Raw genomic sequence first — 27,287 nt, forward strand, 5'->3', positions numbered from 1 at the left:
TCCTTGAAATCCCAGCACTGTATGGAATCCCTGGGGTTTTTCCCTAGTACCAGGGCCCCAACCATGTTAAGCAACTCAAGTGCGGGTCACTCACAATAGGCACAAGGGTTGAAGCCCGGTACTGAAAAGTCCTTTGAGGACAGGAACTGTATACACTACCAAAACTTGCAAAAACTATATACACTAAACTATTAACACTATAAATGAAGGAAGAGTCCAGAACCACTGGGAAGAAACCTTATCAGAGCAAGAAAGGGTTATACCAGCAACTGTCACAGGTGGCAAGAAGCCACAGATGGTGTGGGGTTGGTGGCACCCCTTTATACCAGTGCATATGCATACAGCTGCAGAGGGTGCTAGAGTAGGCCTAACAGACACCACTATGGGAAAAATTTCCAGCAACAGTGCTCATGGCGTGCGCACACCTAGCATGGAATGGACATCAGCAAGCAGTTGAAGAATACCACCACTATTCTTTCCTCCCTCGTCTATAACCTGTAGGCAGAGTACCAGTCAAAAGGAACAGAGTGGAGTTGGTGGTGTCAGACCAACATAATGCAGAAACAGCAGTCTGACACCACTGGACTTAGTGGTACCATGGCAGGCTTCAGTCAAGAAAAATGTCTTACTAAATGCTGGCTAAATGGAAAATAGCTAGTGCATGTTACTGCAAACAAAATCATATTTAAAGCACATATCTCAAATGCTGAGAGACTGCCCGCCTCATCTCTCAAATCAAGGAATTATTTCATGCTACAACTTACAGGAATGTTATCTGATTCCAGGGGTGTACCTAGGGAAAGGCACAGTGGACAGATATGTTAATCTTTTACCTATAAAGACCTGAACTCAATCCATGATGAGCTCACAAGTGGAAGTTAATTTGCTCACATCACTCTAGATCACAAAACCATCACACAATTCTTTACAAAGAGGTACAGTTGACAGTTTCTGCTCGAAAGGCCCAGAACCAGGAGCAAGGGATGAAGTAGGAGAGGACTGAGATGCACTGATAGTGTTGTGTGGGAAACCTGCAAAGCTCCTGTATGCCTCATTGCTTGCTCATTAGTCCTTCACTTTCATAAATTCAGTCACGTTTTAAAAATGGAGAGTAAGAGAAAAAGCAAAATTCTAACTCAAATACACAGCAGCGAAGATGACACAGTGACACGCTGAGACTGGAATCTGTTTTTATCCTTCTGAGGGAAAAAAGGGAGGGTTATAGGCCATGATAAATTCAGCTCTTCACTCAGACAGAAAATATGTCCTTGATTATACAATAACCTTCTTGTTATGCAACTCCTTGTTTTTACAGCAGTGCCTTTGTTTTTAAACAACTGATCCTTTATTTTGTACATTATCTAACCAAAGAACATAGAATGAATATACACCTCTACCCCAATATAACGCTGTCCTTGGGAGCCAAAAAATCTTACTGCGTTGTAAGTGGAAGTGCGTTATATCAAACTTGCTTTGATCCACCGGAGTGCGCAGCCCCACCCCCCTGGAGCACTGCTTTACCATGTTATATCCGAATTAGTGTTACATCGGGTCACGATATATTGGGGTTGAGGTGTACCTACATTAACACAGTGAGACTAGCTGTCAGCTGTTGCACTGAAGAATGTATACAAGTGAAAAAAAGCGAGACTTAAAAAGAGAAAAAAAATTAAATAAGTGACCTCTCTATATTGGTTCAGCAAAAATAAGCTAAAAATGACAAAGTTGCGACTGGAACACTTCCTTAATATGATATCTGCTCAAAAATCAAATAAAAATAACTTTGAAGGATATTTTAAAATAGTTTTTAGAGCAAATAGTTTTCTTCATTTTCTTTTGCATGTGTTTGTTGTAGGACTGCACATGAATGCAGGACTTTTTTTTTAAACACACACACACAGTGATCATGTAAACATTTTTTAAAAAAAATTATAAAGAGTTACATAGAGTTTCCAAAGAAAAAAGACCAATGGGACAAGTGGTTTGGCCAACATGTAACTACATCTTTTAACAAGTTTTAGACAACTATATGGACTGCTCAGTACAGTTTCAATCAAAACAGGCACCAGTGAATTCAAAATTATATCTATATTTTTTCTGTCCATTTGTTACAGTAGCTATTACACTAGTGCTGGGGGTCTCAAACTTCATTGCACCACGACCCCCTTCTGACAATAAAAATTATTTCACGACACCCAGAAGGGGGACTGAAGCCTGAGCCTCACTGCCCCAGGTGGGGGGGCCAAAGCCTGAGCGCCATCGCTTCGGGCAGGGGGGCCAAAGTTGAATCTCAAGGGCTTCAGCTCCAAGCAGGGGGCCTGCAACGTGAGTCCCACCACCCAGGGTGGAAGCCCTCGGCCTTTGGCTTCAGCCCCAGGCAGTGGAGCTCTGGCTTCAGCCCTGGGACCCCGGAAATCTAATGCCAGCCTTGATGACCCCATTTAAAGGGGGTCACAATCCACTTTGGGGTCCCGACCCACAGTTTGAGAACCGCTGCAATATAAGAAAATTAAAATACACCAATATCCTTGTGGTTTTTTTAAAGTTAGCAAGTATGAAGAGTGTCCTCAACATTTGTTACAGTATGAGATCAAAACAAGTCTACAGATCAGAACCTGATTCACTGAAAACACTTGTGTTTACCTTTCTTGTAAAATACAATGTCCTTGGCTTCAAAATGTCAAGATCAAAAGCTTGAGTAATATTTACAATATGCCACTGAACGAACAAAATTTCCCTATTAAGGGCCTGATCCAAATTCCATAGAAATCACCAGAAAGCCTCCCCCACTGACTTATATGGACATCAAATCAATCTCTAATTTAGTTTAGTCACATATCTAAAATGACCACAATATACAACTAAACACTATGGTATCTAGTAAAGTCCATTAATCTCCAGTGTTATTATCAAAGGCTAATGAGTTTGATTCCAGCATGAAACAGAATATTACATAAGCAAATGACAGAAAAAGTATTTTCTTATTTTCCAGCTGAGGTTATGGGCCATATTATATCTCCTCTCAGACTCAGTGCACCTTGGACAGCTGCAGAAATCAACAAGACAGACATTTCATATGACTGCATATTTAGTGATATGCCAATAACGAATTGCCACACATGAAGCAGTGCACTTCATAAATGATCCATCCCTTGTCACCCATTCCCAGCTTCTGGCAAACAGAGGCTAGGGACACCATCCCTGCCCATCCTGGCTAATAATCACTGATGGACCTATCCTTCATGAATTTATCCCACAGGCATTTTTCCCCTCTCTCATTTAGCATTCTTTTAGGAGGGTTGAAAAAGCATAACTTAGGGTAGAGCTTCCCTAGCAAAGCAAGTTACATGCAGCTTCCTCTTAAAATTAAGAGAGCAAAACTGAGTCATGTAAGTAAAAGCAAATCCCAGCTGAGCCTCATCTCTACTCATGCCACCACTCCCTACAGTTATGTACACTGCATTACCAGAACCCCACGAACCTGCCAATATTGCTAGACACCTCTGTACTCAAGATGGAAATGAAGGGAAGATTGTGAAATTGCCTAGGAAACCATTACAAAAAAATAGTTCAATGGACTGTATCACACCATTTTTACCAATGCACATAACAAACATTAATTTCTTGATCCTTCATACCTACACATACAGTTATCACACATTAAGTCATTATAAATATACAAAACAGCACATCAATCTCAGTGACAATAAATTTTAAAATGTAGTATTAAATGAAAATGACTAAGCAGTCAAGTCAACCTTTAAGCAGTTGAGAACCATGCACAAAGAAACAGTTCAAATACAAAGAGTAGGCTCACAAAACAAACTTGTTATTATGTTTATGGAGCTGGTCTTTAAAGTGGTCCCAGAAACAATTCTGAGTGGCTCAAATGAAGCCTGAGGAAGCGTTTCTGTGTTCCATCTGCATCCACTGCATAATCATACAAGGAATAAACTCATTTAAATTTTGCATGTGTCTTAGCACTTTAACCCTGTTAACTGAAATATAGGCATTTCCCCAGTGATCGTCATCATATACACATAATCAAATCCCTCCCACATGATGTAACAGCTGTACATTTCATATGTTGATATATTGACAGAAAACAGAGTCCAGTGATTAAAGCAAGAACTGGGAGTCAGGACACTATTTCCAGCTCTCCACTGACTTGCTGTGGATTCTTACGCCAGTCACTTAGCTTCTCTCTGCCTCAGTCTACCCATTTTTTAAAAAGGGGTAATAATTTCCAATCTCACAGGGGTATTGTGTTCATAAGTCTCAGACAGAAAGCATTAGTGTAAGTGCAAAGTATTATGTCAGAAACATGGACATGATGTACTTTGCACAATACAGGAGGTGATATACAGCTTTATCCAAGATAAACGTGCAAATCTGAAAGATTAGAATAGGGCCTCAAAAAGGCAGTCTAAGATTCATAAGACATATCAAGTTTTCGACAGCTCTAAATAATGTTGTTTTGCTTCACACTTTCCTACAAACCTGATCTTCCAGGTAATTATAAAGTTACTGTTCTGCCATATTCCGCATATCGTCTCTAGTATCAGTTTGTTCTGATGGGCCAAATTCAGAATCTGTGACTGCAGACTTTTTTTGACCTCGAAGCGTGTGTGCATTCAGCATTTCCAGCAGCAAGTCATAGACTGGGACCACATTTTTACATTTCATGCTCAGAAGGTGCTCCATACCTTTGTTACTGTGAATAAAAACAATAGGTCAACATTCTGAAGTGGTTTAAATTCATTTAATTTGAGTGGGGTTTTAGGGCTGGGAGGCAGTGACATAAGATCAGAAGTCAACACCACCCTTCTTTTCTATTCATAGTTTCAAAATTGCTAAGGGCTTAACCATCTTCATCCTCACGATCTCTTAACATAACAACAAGATATCATTTTAACCCCAGTTAACAGGCTGCTGTGTACTGTCTCTTTAAAGGAGCAGCCAACTTAATAATGTTTTGTGAGGGTTATAGTGAGAGTGGCTGAGCACAGCAGAGAAACGCTTTTGTGGAGAACTCGGGGCTGGAAGGGTTGTTGAGGTCCCCTTGCAAAGAGTAACTCAGTGGTGGAAGCCAAGATGAGATCTTCATGCTTGTCTGCTGGCCGTTGGTGCCAGGGCTGTAAGCCACAGAAGCACAGCATCTGAAGCATCCATAGTTGCAAGGCAAGTGTTGACTGAACCCCTTTCCTGGCCTAGGTGAACCCCAAAGCATCACACCATGGCAGATGAAAGGCTGAAAACGTTACCTGATTGCTTATGCACCAAGTCCACAGGATGACAGAGGAGTAGATCTGGCTCCTCCCTGTTTACCTAAAATATAGCTGTGGAATTGTTAGTCATTAATCAGATGCTCTTTGCCTGGATGTAAGGAACAAATGTAGCACATGCTATTTGGATCACTCTGAGCTCCAATATGTTGATGTGTAAGTGAGACTCTTCTTGCAACTACGTGCCTGAGCTCCATGTGTGTCCAGATGATCCTTTCCATCCCAAAGTGGAAGCATCCATCACTAGAACCTTGATATGGAGCAGTGGAGAAAAAGGAACACCCTTGCAGACTTGATCTGAGTTCTTCTACCATTTAAGGAAAATAGGGTGTTTGGAGGAATCTGAACCACCACGTCTAGATGATGTTTATTGGGTGGTAAGTACCATCCTAACAAACAACAAAAGCAAATTCCAACAAATTGAGTCATAAATGTGCACAAAGCCATATGCCCTAGCAATTGCACACGTTTTACTGGTATCTGAGGGCTTGTCTGTAGTTGATTTATGAGAAGAAATATATTGTGAAATCTGCTTCATAGCAGATACGCCCTCATTGTGGTGGAGTCTATAACTGACTCAAAAAATGGAATTTAAAGAGGATTTGTCTTTGCTGATATCGAGCCCCAAAATAGAGAACTGCTGTAGAATGTGATGTATGCTGTTTGTGATTTCCTGAGGAAAACTTCCCTGAATCAGCTAGTTGTCAAGGTACAAGTATTCTAAAATGCCCTGCCTTCTTAGGTGTGCTGCTACTACAGCCAGACATTTTATAAATATTCTTGGGGCTGTTGACAAGCTGAAAGGCAACCATATGTACTGGCAGTGTATTTGTCTTCCCACCTATGAACCACAGGTATTTCCTGTGCACTGAATGGATGGAAATATGCATCTTCCAGATACAGAATGGCAAACCAGCCTAGAGGATCCAATTTAGGGATTATTGAAGCCAGGGTCACCACTCTCAGTGTGAACGAGCAAACAACGGTATTCAGATCTCTCAAGTCCAGAATGACATGTCAGTCTTGGGAATTAGACAGCAACAGGAACAAAAACTCCTCCCGTTAATTGAAGAGGAATGTTTCAGAGAAATAGAAGAGATACAAGGAACTGCACCTCTTCATGTAAGAGTCTCTCTTGGGAGGAGTCTCTGAAAAGGGACAGGGAAGGTGGCTGTGGGGTAGGAAGCTCCTGCATGAAAAAATGGTTACTCACCTTTGTAAATGTTGTTCTTTGAGATGTGTTGCTCATATCTATTCCAATTAGGCGCATGCATGCTGCGTGCATGGCCGTTGGAAAGTTTTCCCCTAGCAGCATCCGATGGGTCAGCTGTGGAGCCCCCTGGAGTGGTGCCTTCATGGCACCTTCATGGTGCTCAGCATATACCCCAGCCAACCCAGTGCCTCCCCAGTTCCTTCTTGCTGGCTACTCTGACAGAGGGGAAGGGGGCGGGTTTGGAATGGATATAAGCAACACATCTCAAAGAACAATTACAAAGGTGACTAACCGTTTTTTCTTCTTTGAGTGCTTGCTCATATTGATTCCAATTAGGTGACTCCCAAGCCTTACCTAGGTGGTGGGGTTGAAGTTAAGCAATGTAGACTGCAGTACCACTCTACCAAAAGCCACGTCGTCCCTGGCGTGCCAGACAATGGTGTAGTGCAAGGCGAAGGTATGCACCGAGGACCAAGTAGCTGCCCTGCAGATTTCTCGGATCAGTACCTGGGCCGGAAATGCTGCCGCTGAGGCCTGGACCCTAGTGGAGTGAGCCATGAGAGCTGGGGTCGGTACTCTGGCCAGCTCATAGCAAGCGTGGATTCAGGATGTAATCCATGAGGAGGGTCCTCCGAGAGGAGACTGGGAAACCCTTCATCCCGTCCGCCACTGCAACAAAAAGCTGGGTCAATTTCCTGACCAGCTTAGTGCACTCGATGCAGAAGACAAGGGCCCTGTGGACATCGAGGGAATGCAGCCACTGCTCCCGGGGACCAGCGTGAGGTTTAGGGTAAAAAACAGGCAAGAAAATATCCTGGCTAGTATGAAAGGCTGACACTACCTTGGGAAGAAAGGCCAGGTGAGGTCTGAGCTGTACCTTATCCTTATGGAAGACCGTGTAAGACGGTTCTAAGGTAAGGGCCTTCAGCTTGGAGATGCACCTCGCCGATGTGATGGTGACAAGGAAAGCTGTCTTCCAGGAGTGATACAGGAGAGAGTATGTGGTCAGCATTTCGAATGGGGCCTCCATGAGCCTTGAAAGGACCAGGTTAAGGTCCTATGCAGGGAGAGGCTGCCAGATCTGAGGGTAGAGGCAGTCCAAGCCCTTGAGAAAATGAGCAACCATTGGGTTGGCGAAGATAGAGCAGCCAGACATGCCCAGGTGGAAAGCTGAGATGGCTGTGAGGTGAACCTTCACGAAAGACGTCGCCAGGCCTTGCTGTCTCCGGTGCAGAAAGTACTCCAAAATGAGGGGCACTGGCGCCTACATGGGGAGGGTGTGGTGCTGGTCACACCAACACGAAAACCGCTACCACTTCGCCAGATACATGGCTTGAGTGGAGGGCTTCCTGCTGCCCAGCAGCACTTGTTGTATGGAGTCCGAACACAGAAACTCCACAGGGTTCAGCCATGCTGTGAGGTGGAGAGACCACAGGTCAGGATGACAGAGGCGACCATGATCCTGAGTGAGCAGGTCGGGAAGAAGAGACAACGGAAGTGGAACATCCATGGACAGTTCCAACAGCGTGGTGTACCAATACTGCCAGGGCCATGCCAGAGCCACCCTTGCCCCATCTCTGTGGATCTTGAGAAGGCGTAAAGCAGGCAACCCGTCCAGGGGAGCAGAAACGCGTTTATGAGGGAGCCCGGGCAGTGACGCTGGAAGGAGCAGAATGCTGGGCACTTCCAGTTGCTGCGGGAGGCAAACAGAGCCACCTGGGGAAACCTCCACTTTTGGAAAATGGGGTGGATGACATCCAGCCGCAGAGACCACTCATGAGAGTGGAAGGACCTGCTGAGGTGATCCACCAGCGTGTTCCGGATCCCAGGAAGGAAGGATGCCACCAGGTGAATGGAGCGGGCTATACAGAACTCCCACAGTCTAATGGCTTCCTGACAGAGGGGAGAGGAGAGGGCCCCCCCTTGCTTGTTGATGTAGAACATGGCCATGGTGTTATCTGTGAGAGCCGTCACACAACCACCTCGCAGGTTCTCCCGAAAGGCCTGACAAGCAAGATGCACCACCATCAGCTCCGGGACGTTAATATGCAGGGCGAGGGCAGACAGGGACCACAGACTCTGAGCCCAAAAGTTTCTGAGATGAGCACCCCACCCCAGGGCTGACATAGCCATGACCAGGGACAAGGAAGGCTGTGGGCTGTGAAAGGTGACCCCTTCGCACACCACCCGGGGATCTAGCCACCAGCGGAGTGAAGTGAGGACCTGCTCCAGAATGGTGACCACCAAGTTCAGGCTGTCGTGCCCCAGGCAATAGACCAAAGCAAGCCAGGCCTGCAGCGGCTGGAGCCAGAGCCTGGTGTGCCAGGTCACATATGTACACAAAGCCACGTGGCTGAGGAGACCCAGGCAGCATCCTGCCATCGAGGTTGGGAAGCTCCAAAGGCCCCAAATGATACCCACGATAGTTTGGAAACAAGAGTCCAGCAGGAGGGCCTGCACCTGAACGGAGTCCAGAATCGCTCCGATGAACTCTATTCTCTGGGTCAGTTCTAGGGTTGACTTTGCTACGTTGAGGAGGAGACCCAGCCAACAAAACATATCCCTGACCAGGCGGAGGTGGGACTGCATCTGCTCTCTGGTGTGGCCCCAGATCAGCCAGTCATCGAGGTAAGGGTATATTTGCACCTGCCATCGAAGGAGGAAGGCAGCCATGACCGACATACATTTGGTGAACACACAGGGGGCTGTGAAGGACTGTGAACTGGTAATGTTCGTGATTGACCACAAAGTAGAGGAAGCATCTGTGTACCAGATGAATCACTATGTGGAAGTATGCATCCTCCATGTTGAGGGTGGCATACCAGTCTCCAGGATCCAGGGAAGGTATAAATAGTGCCCAGGGAGAATATGCGGAACTTCAACTTGACCATGAATTTGTTGAGCCCACGCAGGTCCAGGCTGGGACGAAGGCTCCCTTTGGCCTTGGGGATTAGGAAATATCAGGAGTAAAACCCCCTGCCCCTTAGTTCCCTCGGAACCTCCTCGATGGCCCCCATCGCGAGGAGCACCTGAACCTCCTGAATAAGGAGTTGCTTGTGAGAAGGGTCCCTGAAGAAGGACAGGGAAGGAGGATGGGAGAGCGGGGAGGAACAAAATGAGAGAGAGCATCCCACTTCCACCTTGCGAAGGACCGAGCGATCCATGATTATTTGCGACCAAGCATGGTGGAAATGGGATAAACGATTCAAAAAGGGAGGGTAACATTTGGGGTTAAGTCTGGTATGCCGTCCTCGGGCATCCCTTTAAAAGGCCTGCGTGGAGTCCGACAATGGCTTGGTCGGGCCCTGGGCCTGTCCAGATGGGGAATTAGAGGGTTTCCTCCTGCCATTATGCCCCCACCATCCATAAAAATCCTGCCTTGGCCGAGGAGGGTAGGAGCGCTGCTGTGGTTGCTGAGGCTTGAAGTGTTTCCGCTGGGTTGCCGGGGTGACTTAATTGTTGCCCTCAAGACTTTAAGGCTGTGCAGCCTAGAGTCGGTCTGTTCCACGAACAGACCCTCCCCATCAAAGGGTAGGTCCTGCAGCATCTGCTGAACAGAGGCTTGCAGCCAGGTGCACCTCATGGCAATCTCAAAGGACAACGTGCGCGCAGTCGAGTCTGCAGCATCTAGCGAGGCCTGCAAAGAGGTCTGTGCCACTGTTTTGCCCTCGTCAACCAGGTTCCCAAACTCCTCTCTGGATTCAAAAAGCACAAGCTCCTTGAACTTCAGCATGGAGTTCCAGGAGTTAAAATTGTAATGGCTCAAGAGCACCTGCTGATTGGCGATCCGGAGCTGAAGCCCCCATGTAGAGTAAACTTTATGTCCAAACTAGTCAAAGCGCTTGGCATCCTTCGACTTGGGCACAGGGGCCAGCTGACCGTGTTGCTCCTTGTTCACAGCTGCAACCACAAGAAAGCAGGGCTGCGGGTGAATGAATAAGTAGTTATACCCCTTCGAGGGGACAAAGTACTTGCGTTCCACTCCTTTGGCCATAGGGGGAATGGAGGCCGGGGTCTGCTAGATGGTTCTGGCATTAGTTTGGATGGTCCTGATGAGAGGCAGGGCCACCCTTGACAGGCCTTCTGGGGCAAAAATGTCCACCACAGGATTCTCCAATTCCACCACCTCCTTGACTTGTAGGTTCATACTGCGCACAACCTGGCGCAGGAGGGCCTGGTGGGCATGGATGTCAATCGGTTGTGGCCCAGAGATAGAGGTGCCTGCCAGTGCCTTGTTGGGAGAGAAGGAAGAGGGGGCCACGGGGGACAGAGGGTTGTCTTGACTCCCCTGCGGTGTGGGGACCTGATGTCCTGCATCACCAACTGCAAGATCCGGCTCAGGGACTGGAGTCGGAGAGGGACCCAAATCAGGAAGAGTACATGCCACTTCTTCCATAACCCGAGGAACAGGCTGACTGGCAGTGGCTTCTGGCACTTGTGGCTTGGAGGCAGCTAACCAGAATGCTCCAGATGGTGCACCCTGGGCCTGATGGTACACCCACTGAGTCCAAAACGGCCACTGGGTGGGTCCCTGTCCACGTGCCTGCCATGACCCTTCCCCCACATCAGGGAGGTCACAGTCTGACTGGTGACAGTCCAAAAACCTCAAACCCGTTTCTGATCCCAAGGAGCGAGAGCCGTAGCATGAAGGCCAGGGCGACGCTGAGCAAATCTGCATCAGTGAGCGCCAACAGGGAGGCGTGGAGTAGTGCCGTGAAGCTGGATCAGCACCTTGACATGGAGTGGGGCCGAGATGACGAACAGTGCCAGGTCCAGGGTCTGCTTCATGACCGTGCCTGGAAGGGAGAGCAGTGCCACGACCTGGAAGAGCGATGCGATCCGGAGCGGTGCCACAAGTAAGACCAGCGCCGTGATGGAGAGCGGTGCTGGAACTCCGAGCGGTGTTGGGAACGATGCAGGGAGTGGGAATGGTACTGCGTCTTGACCTCTGGTGCCAATAGGTGGATCAACACTGGCTTGCCCTGAGACGGTGCCGACCTCAAAGGCACTGGGGTCTTGTCGTGGAGCTGAGGAGACCCCGATGCCGTCATGGCAATAAGGTCCCTTGCCGCTGCAAAGGTGTCCAGGGTAGAAGATAGCTGGACTTCCATCACTCTGCGGGTCGGGGAGTCCAGTGGTACTGGACTCAATGGATCCCCCTCAGGGCCGGAGTCAACGGTGCCGGTGCTGTGGCCTTTGCTCCTGGGTGCTCCCCTCCAGGACGCACCCCAGTGACTGGCTCCAGGGAAGCTGGTCTCAGAGTAGGAGAGGCACTCTTTTCTGACTTCCATAGAATCATAGAATATCAGGGTTGGAAGGGACCTCAGGAGGTCATCTAGTCCAACCCCCTGCTCAAAGCAGGACCAATTCCCAACTAAAATCATCCCAGCCAGGGCTTTGTCAAGCCTGACCTTAAAACCTTTTAAGGAAAGAGATTCCACCACCTCCCATTCCAGTGCTTCACCACCCTCCGAGTGAAAGCTTTTCCTAATATCCGACCTAAACCTCCCCCACTGCAACTTGAAACCATTACTCCTTGTTCTGTCATCTGCTACCACTGAGAACAGTCTAGATTCATCCTCTTAGGAACCCCCTTTCAGGTAGCTGAAAACAGCTATCAAATCTCCCCTCATTCTTCTCTTTTGCAGACTAAACAATCCCAGTTCCCTCAGCATCTCCTCATAAGTCATGTGCTCCAGCCCCTAATCATTTTTGTTGCTCTCCGCTGGACTCTTTCCAATTTTTCCACATCCTTCTTGTAGTGTGGGGCCCAAAACTGGACACAGTACTCCAGATGAGGCATCACCAATGTCTAATAGAAGGGAATGATCACGTCCCTCGATCCGCTGGCAATGCCCCTACTTATACAGCCCAAAATGCTGTTAGCCTTCTTGGCAACAAGACCCCATACTGTCAACTCATATCCAGCTTCTCATCCACTGTAACCCCTAGTCCTTTTCTGCAAAACTGCTGCCTAGTCATTTGGTCCCTAGTCTGTAGCAGTGCATGGGATTCTTCCATCCTAAGTGCAGGACTCTGCGCTTGTCCTTGTTGAACCTCATCAGATTTCTTTTGGCCCAATCCTCTAAATTGTCTAGGTCCCTTTGTATGCTATCCCTACCCTCTAGCGTATCTACCACTCCTCCTGGTGCCGCTTCTGACCAAGAGAGTGGGAGCCGTGCCAAGCCGATGTCACTGGTTATGGTGTCGGGGAGTGTCGGTGCCATGGGTCTCGGTCCGAGTCCAACCGCAATGCCACCTCCACTACCACCGCCAGAGTGCTGCACACCAAAACATCAGTGCTGGGTCTTGCTGCACCGAAGGAGGCTGAGGACTAAGAGCCGCCTCCATAAGGAGCTGCTTCAAGTGAAAGTCCTACTCCTTTTTAGTTCGAGGACAAAAGCCTTTGCAGATCCTGCACTTTTTGGCTTGATGAGCCTCCCCTAGACACTTCAGACAAGAGTCATGGGGATCACCCACTGGCATGGCTTAGAGCAGGACCTGCAGGCCTTGAATCCCAGGGACTTGGGCTTGGGGTCAAGAAGAAGAATCGAGGTGGAGGAGAAACCCCCCACCCCAGCTAACACTAACTAAAAACAAAAAACAAGAGCTATAAACCAAACTAACAACTATCTAGAAGGCTAGGGAAGCGTGGAGATCAAGTAGAGCAAGATAGCACAGTTCCAAAGACCATCACAGGAGGTAAGAAGGAACTGGGGAGGCACCAGGTCAGCTGGGGTGTATATTAAGCGCCATGAAGGCACCACTCCAGGGGGCTCCACAGCCAACCCAATGGATGCTGTTAGGGGAAAACTTTCCAACGGCCGTGCACACAGCGCGTGCACAGCTAATTGGAATCGAATGCGCAAGCACTTGAAGAAGTAATCTTTTTATATCATCTATGGAATCCATTGGTTTGTGGTAATTTTGTTTATTTTATTTTCAAGAAGTCTGCAAGAATTCCCAAATGGGGTAGAGAACAGGCATGAGTGGTTTCTGACAGCTCTCAAAGTGACTGTCAAACTATTTGGAAGACAGAAACAGCCTTATAGTGGTTGCAGTCATAATGGATGAAGGTCTCTTACTACCTCTTTCTGGTCTTTGATAAGACTGGTAGTATGAAAACGCAGAAGGTTATCTGGAATACATTTGATGTCAAGAGGTTTTCTTCTTCTAAGCTAAGGAGTGTTCAACTCCCAAATACCTCAATGTAACTCGAGAATCTTTTAGAGAAGTGTATAATCAGTATAGCACTACAAAGTTCGTTCCCTTTGAAGGGGAATTCCTCGACTGTATTCTGGACTTCTCTGAGAATTCCAGAGGAGGGCAGTTAGAATCCAAGATGCCATCAGTCTAGTCTACAGGATCTGATAACCCTCTTGCTCTCTCCTGAACTGCTGTGACTCTGGGAGAACCTGGTGAGCGGTGTAAATAGACGCATCAATAGTAGTATGCAGAGAGGTCCATGCTGCAAGTTGACCTATCATCAAAGATCTCACTGCCTCTTTTTACTCTACTGGAACTATCCAGTAAGTGATACCATGTGACAATTAAGATAATCATATTCTGAAAGGAGAACATGATAAAAACGGTTACCTACCTTTTGTGACTGTTGTTCTTTGAGATGTGTTGCTCACATCCATTCCATTCTAGGAGAGTGTTTGCCCACGTGCGCAATCGTCAGAGATTTTTGCCTTAGCAGTACCCTAAGGTCGCTGTGGTGCACTCTGGAGTGCTGCGCTCATGCCACAGTATATCACGGGCCGCCAGCTCTATACCCTCTCAGTTCTGTCTTGCCAACAAGTCTGACAGAGGGGCAGGTAATGTAATGGACATGAGCAACATCTCTACGAACAACAGTTACAAAAGGTAGGTAACCGTTTCTTATTGTTCGAGTGCTTGCTCATATCGATTCCATTCTAGGTGACTCACAAGCAGTATCCACCGAAGTGGGCTTGGAGTTCACAGTCTTGCAGCACTGCTCTGCCAAGCCAGCGTTGTCTCAAGCTTGCTTGGTCAGCATGGAGTGCAACGCGAACATGTGGACAGATGACCAGGTGGCAGCCCAACAGATTTCCTGGATTGGCACCTGCGCCAGGAAGGCTGCTGGAGATGCCTGTGCCCTAACTGAATGAGCCTTCACCAGGGCCAGCTCCAGGCACCAGCACAGGAAGCAGGTACTTGGGGCAGCCAACAGAAAAAGGCGGCACGTCTGGGTCTTCAACGGCAAGTCCCTCAGTCCCGCTCAGAGAAAGACTGGCCCCCAAATTGCCGCCAAAAAATGAAGCGGCACGGTAGAGCTGTGGCCGAAGTGCTGCCAATCACGGCTTTATCTTTCTCTCCCCCGCCCTTCGGTGCTTGGGGTGGCAAAAAAGCAAGAGACGGCCCTGGCCTTCACGATCACCGGCAGAGGTACCTTTGCCAGCTCATAACAGTAGCAGGTGTGGGCCGTGATCCAAGATGAGATTCTCTGGGCAGACACTGGACAACCTTTCATCCTGTCTGCGACTGCAACGAACAACTGTGCTGACTTACGGAATGGCTTTGTTCTACCTATGTAGAAGGCCAGCATCCATCTGACATCCAGGGTATGCGCATGAGGCGTTGGACAAAGGACTGGTAAGTAAGTATATGTCTTGACCAATATGAAACTGGGAGACAACCTTAGGCAGAAAAGACAGGTGAGGATGCAGCTGGACCTTATCCTTATAGAAGATCGTATACAGTGGCTCCAACGTGTGTGCCCTGATCCTATGGGCTGAAGTTATAGCAACTAGGAAGGAGACCTTCCAGGAGAGAAGCAGGAGTGAGCAGGAAGCCAAGCGTTCGAAGGGGGGACCCATGAGCCTTGACAGCACAAAATTCAGGTCCCAAGGCAGGAGACCAGGTCCCAGACATGTGGGTAAAGGCGCTCCCGATCTTTCGGGAACCATGTCATCATGGGAACCACTTTGAGCTCCCTGACATTGATATAAAGGGCTAAATCATTTTGTAGCCAGCAGCCTCGGGTATTGAGCCCGCTCAGGTGGGCTCCATCCCAGATATGACATGTCCAAGATGGGGTCACAAAAGGAACTCCTTCAGCACTGCCTCGGGATCCAGCCACCAGTCCAGGGACAAGTGGATGTGGCTTGGCACCATGACCACGCAGTCCAAGTCGTGCCGCTGGGGACATAGACTGAGGCCAGCCACGCCAGCAGAGATCATAGATAAAGTCGGGCATGGCTGACCACGTACATGCACGCAGCCCATCAGTCGCAGGCATTGTCTTGGATGGCTCTTTATGTGGTAGATCAGGTCCAACAAGGCCTGAAAACGCGCATCTGGAAGGAAGGTCTTGGCCTGTGTTTAAGTCAAGAACCGCTCTGATAAACTCTATACGTTGGACTGGCATTAACATGGACTTTTCTGTGTTTATTAACAGGCCCAGGTCACTGCAGGTGGACCACACCACATCAAGGCTCCTCTGCACCTGCACCAGAGACTTGCCCTTGATGAGCCAGTCATCAAGAAAAGGGACAATCTGGACCCCTCAACGTTTCAGGTAAGCCGCTACTAGTGACATGCATTTTGTGAACACCCTGGGGGCTGAGGATAGGCCAAAGGGTAGCTCTGTGAACTGGGAGTGGTGCCCAGCCACTATGAAATGCAGGAATCGCCTGTGTCCTGGGAATATGAAGACATAAAAGTAAGCGTTTTTTAAAATCAAGAGTGGCATAGCAGTTCCCTGGATCCAGGGAAGGTATAATGGAGGTCAGGGAGACCATGTGGAACTTCAACTTCTTGAGAGACTTGTTAAGGTCCAGGATGGGCCTGAGGCCCCCTTTGGCCTTTGGGTTTAGGAAGGATTCAGGAATAGAATTCTCTTCCTTCCATGTCCTGGGGAACCTCCTCCACAGCCCCCAAGCCTAGGAGCTTCTCCTGAAGAAGGATGGGGAAGTGGGGGGTAGGTGGGAGGAAGGAGCAGATAAGAATTGCTGAGTATAGCCCCAAGCTACCAAATCCAGGACCCAGTGGTTTGACATAACCTGCAACCAGGCCAAGCGGTAGAGAGAGAGGCAGTTGAGGAAAAGGTAGGTAAGATCCAATTGGCTGACTGGGGCGCCACTCTCAGGCACACCCCCAAAATGATTGCTTCTGGCCCCCTAGTGTTTGGCAGGCCTAGGCTGGGTGGGTGAGTGAGAGGAAGATGGGCATTGGTGACTAAAGCTAGCATCCTGTCTCCTAGTAAAGCCTTGGCGGTAGTGGCAGTCGGAAGGGCTTTCTGGCTGATTGTGGCATGTGCATGCTCAACAAGCGAAGGGTAATTCTAGTGTCCTTCAACCCATGCAGCCTGGTGTCCATCTGATCAGAGAAGAGACCAACTCTATCAAAGGGGAGGTCTTGAATCATGGTCTGGAGGCCCGCTGTTTGGAGCCAGGAGCTGCATCATGAACATATAACCACCACCTATGTGAACACTCTGCTGCCAAGTCCACTGTGTCCCATACAATCTGCAGGGAGCATCTGGCCACCACAGTACCCTCCTCTACCAAGGTGCCAAATGTTTGGGCCGAACCCTGAGAGAGGGATTCCTGGAACTTTTTGAGACTATCCCAGAGATTGAAATTGTACCAGCCAAACAGGGCCTGATGATTTGCCCCCTGGAATTGCAGGCTGGAGGTTGAATACATTTTCCTCCCAAAGAAATCGAGTTTCTGGACCTCTTTGTTTTTGGGAGGCGAAGAGGTGTGAATCTGTTTGTCCTCAGCCGCAGACACAACCAGCAAGCCTGAGGTTGGGTGAGCATAAAGGTATTCAAAACCTTTGGCTGGAATGAAATACTTTTTCTCGGCCCATTTTGAGGTGGGAGGGATATGAAACAGGGCCTTGGCTACCTTGAGAACCCTGTCATGCATAGGCAGGACAACCCAGGTGGGTGTAGAGGCTGAGAGGACATTGAAGAGGGTGTCCTCCTGCTCTGCCATCACCTGCACCTCGAGCTCTTGGCCATGTGCTGGAGAAGGGCTTGACGCTTCCTGAATTCATCCCGTGGGCTAGCTCTCAAAGGTCCCACAACTGCCTCGTCCATGGATGACGAGGAAGACTGGACTGCTGGGGGAGGTGCCGGAGTCTCGACCACCGCCAGAGAAGGAGGCTTAGGGGTGGGCACAGGTTCCTCCACCCCAACCTCAGAACTGGCATCCAGTACCGGGCCTGGTGCCACCAACCAATGCTGTGACACGGCCACCAAGTGTTGCGAAGCGGGCATTGTCATGAACGGTACGCCCCACGTGCTCCAATAAGGCCACTGTATTGGCCACTAGCCATGCTGCCACTGTAGCACCACAGTGGAAGGAGCGAGATCCAGTGCCCAATCTTGCCTATAGGACCTGGGTGATGGTATGAACTGGCCCTCCATACCGAAGGAACCACCTTCCAGCAATCAGGGAGGAGCCATTGACACCTGCATTTGCTTACTGGTCGTGGTTACTGCCATCCATTGACCAGGTGTAACAGATCACTGATGGTACTGGGGAGACCAGTACCAAGATAGTGAACGTTCCCACTGTGCCAGCACTCGGTACTAATGCCTGGAGGACAACCAGTGAGAGGATGAGCAGCGCCAGGATTAGCATGAGGACTGTTGACCCCATGACAGTGAGTAGTGCTGAGGGTATCTGGGGGATTGACAATGCATCTCGGACCTGCCCAGGATCCTCGACACAGTGGAGAAGATAGTCTGTCCGGCGACCAGCGGTGTTCCTCTGTCCCTGAGGGGTCTTAATGACAGACTTGCCCTCTTGAGGAGCCTTAGTCGGGTCCTGCGACACCGAGGTCATCATTGGAGCAGGTGGAGACCTGTGTTCTCTCTGCACCTGGGGAGCCTGCGATGACAACGGCACAGGCAAGGGTGTCAGTCTGATACCGCTCCTGGGAGTTGGTGGCGGACCTTTTAAGGGGGCTAAGAATTCCAACCACGGAGGCACGATCGCGTGGCGCCAGAATAGTCTGGCGGCCAGGCCCGGGGGGTTCCTTGGTAGCTGACCCTTGGGCCTTTTGCTCAGTGCTGAGGAGCGCTTCTTGGCCTTTTTCTTTGGCACCGGCGATGGAGAATGGTGCCAGGAGGAGCCAGGTGCCGGCAGTGCACTGTGCATGGAAGCCGAGCCGCTCGGTGCGACCTGTCTGGTCAGCTCAGAAGCTGGGTGGAGGGCGGACTCCATCAGAAGAGACTGGAGGCGGATATCCTGCTCCTTTTGGATGGGGCAGAAAGTTTACAGATCTGGCACCGATTCTTAATGTATGACTCCACTAAGCACTTAAGGCAGCTGCTGTGTGGGTCACTTACAGGCATAGACCTGCTGCAGTATGAGCAGGGCTTAAACCGGGAGACCAGGGCATGCCCCACCTGGGACAAAGTGCCAGCTGGGACTCTAACTACTAACAAACACTACTATATGCAAACTATGTACAAAGGCCCTGAGGCACGAAGTTTGAGGAAGAGATACCAGAGGGGTCTTGGTATCTTCTATCTGCCTTTTCTGAGGTCATGAGTATGGATGCTGGCTTTTGACAGAGTAGCTGGGGAAGTTCTAAAAGGCTTTCACTGATAGGCATTGAGTCTTTCATGCAAAGACAAAATAGCCAATAATTTGTGAGCCTTTTACTGGACTGTCTACAGGAATCTCCAGCACTTTTGCCATCCTGCAAAGAAGGCCTTGAAATACCTTACAGTCATTAGGTGGAGAGGAAATAGATTGCACAACAGCTTCTTCTGGCAATGAAGATGATATATGAGTTAGAATTGCATCAGAGGACTTCTGCTAAGATTGTTCCTCTTCTGGAAGTTGAGCTGAGAGGGCTGTTTTTGTTGTGTCCTGACCAACTTCTGTGACAAGGGAGACTTAGGTCTCCTTGCTTAATGAACACTCCAAAGTGTCCAGTAAGACCAAGGAGAAGGACCATATGAGCAATATGTAAATAGCCAGGGAGTGTGTACCAAGTATTCTCTAGAAGGTCCCCTATATTCCCTATGCTTGCTATGACTTCCAGCCCTGAAATTTCTATCCCAGTATCAGAAGTAAAGATCATAGAGTCGCACTCTTGGAGAATAGGAAGGTGAGCTACGTCCATGAATATCAGAGGCAGAAGAAGAGTAGGAATACTCTCCTTACAGGAGGAGAAGCAGACCTTACAGGAACCTGAGGGTTGGAGTGGGAGGACATTTGTGATAAATAAAGTGGGGGGATAGCTCGCTTTGATGGACACCCAGCAGCCAGTTAGCTGTAAAATCCATCTTGGTAGCTGTTCTTTACTTGTTTTACCTGTAAAGGGTTAAAAAGTCCTCCAGATAAAGAAAAAAAAGTGGGCACCTGACCAAAAGAGTCAATGGGAAGGTAGAACTTTTTAAAATTGGGAAATAAACTTTGCCTTTGTTTGTTGTTCTCTGGGCTGGAAGGACAAGCAGCCATGCTATAAGCAGCTTAAGCCAGGTGTGATCATAAATCATCAGATCATGCCTAGAACTACTTATCTGTACTCCGAACATGTAAGTAGATCAGAATGTTTAACTAGACGTAATTAGGGTTATTTCTTTTATTTCTTCTTGTCCCGTGGACACCTCTGTGCTAACCCTAGATGCTTTTGTTTGCTTGTAACCTTTAAGCTAAACGAGTGGCTGGTGTGGCAGAGAGGCATGGCAAGAGTGGTGAACAGGCAGCCAGCAGGGCGATGGCAGAGAGGCACGACAAGCAGCCAGCAGGACAGCTGATGGAGAGGTGTGGCAAGAACGGAGAGCAGGTGGCTGACAGAAGCAGCTGGCAGGAGCAGTAGGTGAACAGCCAGCAGGGTGGCTGGCGGAGAGGGGCAGCAAGAGACTGCCCGAGCAGCAGAGCAAGTAAGGTACCTCTTTACCCCACCCGGGGGGGGGAGGTAAAATCTGCAGCTGCACCTCTGAACTCTAGGTCTGCACTGACCAAGGACAGCAACTGTGAGTGGGGTGCAGAGACAGGTCAGGCACATGAAAGGGATGTTTGGGTTGCTGGATTTAAGAACCTGAGGGGAAAAGGACGCTGTCCAACTTACTTGGGGGTGGGTCTTTTACTCATGGTTTATGTTTATGAGCCCTGTTTGTGGTGTTTTACCAAATTAAAGTCGAGTTACTTCCCTCCTTCTATTAAAAGTTTCTTTTCTGCACTTAGACCCTGCTTGCAAGTGGGGAAGTATTGCCTCTCAGAGGCACCCAGGGGTGGTGTGTAAATTTCTCAGGTTACTGGGTGGGGGCTCAAGCCAGTTCTGTGTTGTATCGATGGAAAGGAACCCCTAGATATTGAACCCAGCCTTGGTTTCTGCTGGCTCCACCTGGCAGAAGGGTTACATAAGGTGTGCACTTTAAGGTGGATTCAATGTGCTGTATGACAAAGTGATTTGAGTATATTATTTAGTTAATCCTGTCAATTTAGAATAATCTTTCAATGAATACCCTAAAATGATGATACCAGATTTTTCTATGGGGATTTCAAGAGCTTGGTCAAGCTTTGTTGCTGTAACAACAAATATTAAAACCTTAAAGAGTTACATAATTCTGTAAAATATACCTTGCATGCCTGACATGAGAAAGTAACATCAACAAGTTAGCCAAACGAGTTGTCTGTTGCTGAGATGGGATTCCACTTTTTCCAATAACCCACACCAAAGCATCAGTTACTGCATTAAGCAAGTGATGTAGCTTCCTGTTGCTTTCAGATTCTTCTGCAGCAGCTGATAATGGAAACATATCTAAACAAAGAGAAGACAGAACAGCATTACAATTTACCAGAAAAAAAACCATGATCATGGATTGCCTTTGGATGTAATTTTTCAATAGAATCAAATAAAATAATTCCAAGTCCTACTAAAATTATGTTATGATTCTTCATGTTAGATCTCGATCCCTGATAGAAACTTTTTTACTCATCAATTCTGTCATGCCATTTGCCTACTTAAGTATCCCCCAATCTTACAACTACATTAACAATTGACTTCTAGTATCTACTAAAGATACAGGGCCAGATTCTTGGGTCTGGCTGAGCTTCACTTACCTTTGCATTCTCCAATTTTGGATGTCCCCAGGGGTTACTCCAGCCCTTTGTTTAAGTAAGAGCAGTTTCACGGCTTCTCTAACAGCTCCCGCCTCACTCTGAAACTGCTCCTACATAGGGATGGGGCCAGGAGCAAAATGGTACATAACTTGCTTAAACACTTTACTGGATCAAGGCTTTATTCCTTATCAAGTGAGTGAGGAAGGCACTGTGCGTGATGTACAGCCAACTCCTTGGCTCTACCTGCTCAAACCTCCTTACAAGTCAGAAATTTGTCATAACACTAGCATAAACTGTGAAATGTTAAAAGAGGCATTAAAGATAGAAATAAAAAATTAATCAGGGAAGACTGTGGGAGGAGCAGGCAAGGAAGTAGTTGAAACTAGCATTATTGATGGAGCAGAAGAGACCAATGTGACAAAACAGAGCTTGATAATTAGGGAGGGGCAGAGTTGTGAAGGGCCTTGAAGGTTATGACATGAATCTTGAGTTTAATATGGTGGAAGAGCAATGGAGGGATTCACAAAGGAAAATAGTCTTAAAGGATGCTGTGATAAATGAGGGAAGGTAGCTCCCTTTTATGGACACACAGCCAGTCAGTAGCTATAGAATCCTCCTTAGCAGCTGTACCCTAATTGCCTTAACTGTAAAGGGTTAAGAGAAGCTTAACCTGAGTTGGCACCTGACCAGCGAACCAAGAGGGAGGCTGTACCCTTTTAAATTGGAAAAAAAACTACTGGGTGTGGTGGGTTTTTTCTTTGTCACTTGGGCTGGAGAGAGGGGAAGGCAGCAACAAGCTGTAATCTTTAAGCCAGGTATGGGAAATCATTAGCATCATATGTAGAAACTCCTCATTTGGAACCCCAGATATGTAAGCAGCACAGGAAAAGTTAAGACAGATGCGATTAGGAATCTTTTTGGTTGTTTTGGTTTGTGGATTCCTAGGTGCTAACCCCAGGTGCTTTTGTTTTGCTTTTAACCTTTAAGCTAAACCCCAAGAAAGTTATTTTTGGTGTTTAATCCTTAAAACCTGCGTTTTCAGATGTTTCTTTCTTTGTAAATAAAATTTACCTTTTTTTTAAAGAATCCTTTGATTCCAAACTCCTTAGACAAGGTGTTGGTCTGTGCTCACATTGCTAAGGCAACTGATTGGTATTTTATTCTCAAGCCTCCCCAGGAAAGGGGGTGAAGAGGCTTGGGGAGATAGGGATTCCAAGTGACCCTTCGCTGAATATTTGTGAAAATCACTTGGTGGTGGCAGCAATATCTGTCCAAGGCAGAAGACTGTGCCTTGGAAGAGTTTTAACCTAAGCTAGTAGAAGATAAGCTTCGGGGGTCTTTCATGCGGGTCTTCACATCCGTACCCCAGAGTTCAGATTTGGGGAGGTATACCCTGACATGGTGGCACAGCGATGGGATCATTTTGAATCAGAAGCACAGACACAAAATTTTAAAAGGACACATTTTTCCTTTTGGCTACTTGAAAGCCAGGGAGGTTTTTGTTTCTTTTCTTCTGATGCCTGTGGGAGAACAGGCAGGCAAAGGGTTCAGCCTGCACAGCCAGAAAGTCCAGCAAGCAGGCAGTTTATCTTTTTCCCCTAGCTCTTGTGGCAACAAGGTAGTTATTAGGGTAAGAAACAGCCCAGTGCATGAAATTGAAGTCGGTCACCAAAACCCTAGAGCAATCAGTCTTCCCAAAGCAGTACGCCTAGGAGAAGATCAGGCCCAGAAATCCAATACCATGGCAGAACTGCTCGGAGAGGCTTTGGGACCAGAGATTTCCCCAGCAGGGATGGTCAACCCTCCCCAACCCAAGATCCAGGTGCCAAGATGGAAGAAGGCCCTTAATCTAGACTGAGCTTTAACTGTGGAAGACAGGAAGTTCTTCCTAGAGATGAGACGCTGAGAAATAGCAGCAGAGGAGAGAAGGGAGGAGAAGTGCTTAGCAGCGGAGGAGAAGATGTGCTTAGAAATGGAGCTGGAAAAGGCTACGCTGGATCAGATACTAGAAGGGGCAACCTGAGACGACAGCCCACCATCAGAGTCAGCCCAAGGCCCTACTTCGCAAGGAGGAGCCCTCAATACAGTCAGGGAAACCGTAGATGCCTTCTCGTCCTACCGCTCTACTCTCCAACCACTCTCTGCACCACAGCCAGCAGTCAGGTAGGCGATGCTTTAAATGTAATGAGCTGGGGCATGTGAAGACCAACTGCCCCAAGAGCACCAACCGACTGCAACTCATCACCCCAAGGTCCCACCAAGAGCCTTCAGGCCCAGATGCCTCGCAAGTACCCCCAGAGTGAAGGGAAATTGTGAATGTGGGCCAGAGGAAGATTACTGCGTGGAGAGACACTGGAGACAGGTGTCAGCTATCCACCAATCCCTAGTGGACTCCAAATTCATCGACCCAGAGGCCCAAGTGATAGTGCAACTCTTAACTTGCCTACAGCCAAGTTGCCTGTCCAGTATGAGGGCTGGTCAGGAATATGGACTTTTGAGGTCTATGATGATTACCCAATTCCCATGCTGCTGGGAGAAGTCTTAGCCTATCATGTGAGGCTAACCAAAATGGTGGGGATGGTCACCTGCAGCCAAGCTAAACAGGCCTCCACATCTAACTCCATTCCTGAGCCTCCTACAAGGGCCCAGCCTGTGTCCCCAGATATCACAGGCCCAGGGACCCAGAACCAGACCCCAGACCAAAGTCTACGACAGCAATTGTAGATCCAGTTCCTGGGACCCAGCCAAAACCAGCCCAAGAATCGGAACTGGTGGAGCAGTCAGCACCAGATCCCATGCTTGCAACCCCACCAGAGTCAGAGGAGCCAGCAACTGAGGGCGCCACAGAGCCTGCGCCTGCAGCAGCAGCTAAACCTGTGCAAGAGGCTCAACCAGAACCTGAAATAAAACCTTGTGCACCAGTGGAGAGCAGTTCACAATCAACGGAGACACCCCCATCACCTGCATCGCTTCCAGTGGGACCAAACCCAAGTGCACAACCCAGTGAGGAACTAATGTCTCCAGCACTGAGAGAGTAGTTCCAGGCAGAGCAGGAAGCAGATGAGAGCCTTAAGGGACATTGGACGGTGGCACGGAGTGACCCACTGCCTCTCAGCTCTTCTAATGGTTCTAGGTTTGTTGTTGAAGGAGGACTGCTATACAAGGAGACTCTTTCTGGTGGGCACAAGAAGGACTGGCATCCTCAGAGTCAGTTGGTAGTTCCAACTAAGTATAAGGAAAAGCTCTTGAGCTTAGCCCATGATCACCCTAGTGGCCATACTGGGGTGAACAGGACCAAAGACCTCTTGGGGAAGTCATTCCACTGGGAGGGAATTGGCAATGACATTTCTATCTATGTCCGGTCTTGTCAGGTGTGCCAGAGGGTGGGAAAGCCCCAAGACCAGGTCAAGCCCCTCTCCAGCCACTCTCCATCATTGAGGTTCCAGTTCAGCATATAGCTGCGGATATTCTAGGTCCTTTCCCTAAGAAGACACCCAGAGGAAAGCTGTACATACTGAATTTCATGGATTTTGCCACCCGATGGCCAGAAGCAGTAGATCTAAGTAATACCAGGGCTAATAGCGTGAGCCAAGCATTGGCAGACATTTTTGCCAGGGAAGGTTGATCCTCCAACATCCTTACAAATTCAGGCATTAACTTCATGGCAGGGGCCATGAAACATCTTTGGGAAGCTCATGGGGTGAACCAGTTGGTTGCCACCCCTTGCCACCATCAAACAAATGGTCTATTGGAAAGGTTTAATGGCACTTTGGGGGCCATGAAACGTAAATTCGTGAACAAGCACTCAAATGATTGGGACCTAGTGTTGCAGCAGTTGCTCTTTATTTACAAGGCTGTATTATATCCCAGTTTGGGGTTTTCACCCTTTGAACTCGTTTCTGGCCACGAAGTTAAGGGGCCATTACAGTTGGTGAAGCAGCAATGGGAGGGGGTTACATCTTCCCCAGGAACTAACATTTTGGACTTTGTAACCAACCTGCAAGACACCCTCAAAGACTCTCTAGCCCTTGCCAGAGAGGAGGCTGCAGTAATCAAGATGAGAGATGAAGAGGGCTTCGAAGAAAGTTAGCTGCATGGATGAGAAAAGAAAACATTGGCTTTTAGAAATATTATGGAGAAAGTAGTAACAAGTTTCGAGACAGCCTGGATATGTGGGGCACAAGAATGGCAGATTTGGTCACATGTGGAACTTAACAAAACAAAAAACAGCTGCAGTTTGCTGTAAGCAAAAGGCAAACCTTGATGGTGCATCCTGCTTTTTAAAAAATCCAATAATTATCTCAATGAAGCTCCATAAGAATAGTTTGAATCTGAAAATGTGAAGAATTTTCCTATTAGAAGGCCATTATCACAAAGTGAAGCAATCAAGAAATTCACTGAAGAGGGACAAGGAAGGGGTGTGGGAGGGGTGGTCAGCTGTAAACTGCCGGGTGTAGCCTGAAGAAACTGTATCTAGCACCAAGTGGTCTGAAGTGACACGGGACCAGGCCAACCAGAAAGGGTAGAAGCAGTTGAGGAAAGGCAGGGTTGGATCCAGTACATTGGCTGGGGAGCCGTCCTCGAGCAAACCCTCAAAATGACTGCTTCTGGCCTCCCTGACTTCTGGGATGGTCAGGTTAAGCAGCCGGACAGCAAGAGGACGGGTAGCATCTCTTAGACCCTTTGTCCTGGTCCTCTCTCCTGTAGAAGCCAGAACGGGGAGCCCCCCAGGACTTAGATTGCCTCAGAGGAGGTGGAGGGCCCCTAGACTGCTGAGAAGCGTGCAGGCCCAGGGAACGAAGGGTGGTTCGAGAGTCCTTGAGCCCGTGGAGCCTAGAGTCAGTTAGCTCAGAAAAGAGCCCCGAACCCTCAAATGGCAGATCCTGTATTGTGGTCTGCATCTCTTGAGACAGCCCAGAAGCCTGCAACTAGGAGCTGCGTCGCATGGCTATCGCCGACATGAGTGCCCTGACAGCCGAGTCCATCACTTCCCAGGCGATTTGGAGGACTCTGCCGGCCACCACCATGCCTTTGTTCACCAACGTGGTGAACTCTTGGGCATGATCCTGTGAGAGAGCCTCCATGAACTTATTAAGGGAATCCCACAGGTTAAAGTTATAACATCCCAGCAAGAACTGCTGGTTAGAAACCCTAAATTGTAGGCTGGCTGTCGAATAAACTTTTCACTCAAATAAGCCGAGTCTCTTGGCCTCTATTTTTGAGCGTTCCAGTGGGGTGGCCCTGTCTGTCCCTTTCATTGACCGCGGACACGACTAGTGATGCCACAGGGGGATGAGTATACAGATACTCAAAGCCCTTTGCAGGGACATAGTATTTCTTTTTCACTTTCTTGGATGTTGATGGAATAGATGAGGGGATTTGCCACACAGACTTGGATATTTTGAGCATCCCTGTGTGGACGGGCAATGCAATTTTTGCAGGTGTGTGGCAGAGATGACATTGAAGAGGTCCTCTATCTCTTCAAAAGCAGCAAAGAGTCCTGTGGCACCTTATAGACTAACAGATGTATTGGAGCATGAGCTTTCGTGGGTGAATACACACTTCGATGGATGCATGTCTATCTCTTCAGCAACCTCTTCAATTTCGAAGCCTAGATTCTCTGCCACCCATTTAAGGAGGGTCTGATGTTCTTTAAAATTGTCTGGGGGACTGCTGGTGTGGGAGGGTCTGGCCACCATCTCATCTGGGGACAACAACGACTGAGTGGTC

The 27,287-nt window shown here is 48.3% G+C and overlaps 1 protein-coding gene across 1 annotated transcript in view; it reads right to left on the reverse strand.

The window, feature by feature from the left end:
• Positions 1-4,283: 4,283 nt before the first annotated feature.
• ESR2 (estrogen receptor 2) overlaps positions 4,284-27,287 on the reverse strand; it is an 84,462-nt gene continuing 61,458 nt past the window's right edge. Inside the window, exons 7-8 of the mRNA XM_030558567.1 lie at positions 21,075-21,255; positions 4,284-4,714 (exon numbers count right to left, since the gene is read on the reverse strand). Coding sequence (XP_030414427.1) covers positions 4,525-4,714; positions 21,075-21,255 — 371 coding nt within the window. The 3' untranslated portion in view covers positions 4,284-4,524. The remainder of the gene's footprint in view (positions 4,715-21,074; positions 21,256-27,287) is intronic.

The sequence above is a fragment of the Gopherus evgoodei genome, chromosome 4 (genome assembly GCF_007399415.2).
Source record: "Gopherus evgoodei ecotype Sinaloan lineage chromosome 4, rGopEvg1_v1.p, whole genome shotgun sequence".
NCBI classification, from domain to species: domain Eukaryota; kingdom Metazoa; phylum Chordata; order Testudines; family Testudinidae; genus Gopherus; species Gopherus evgoodei.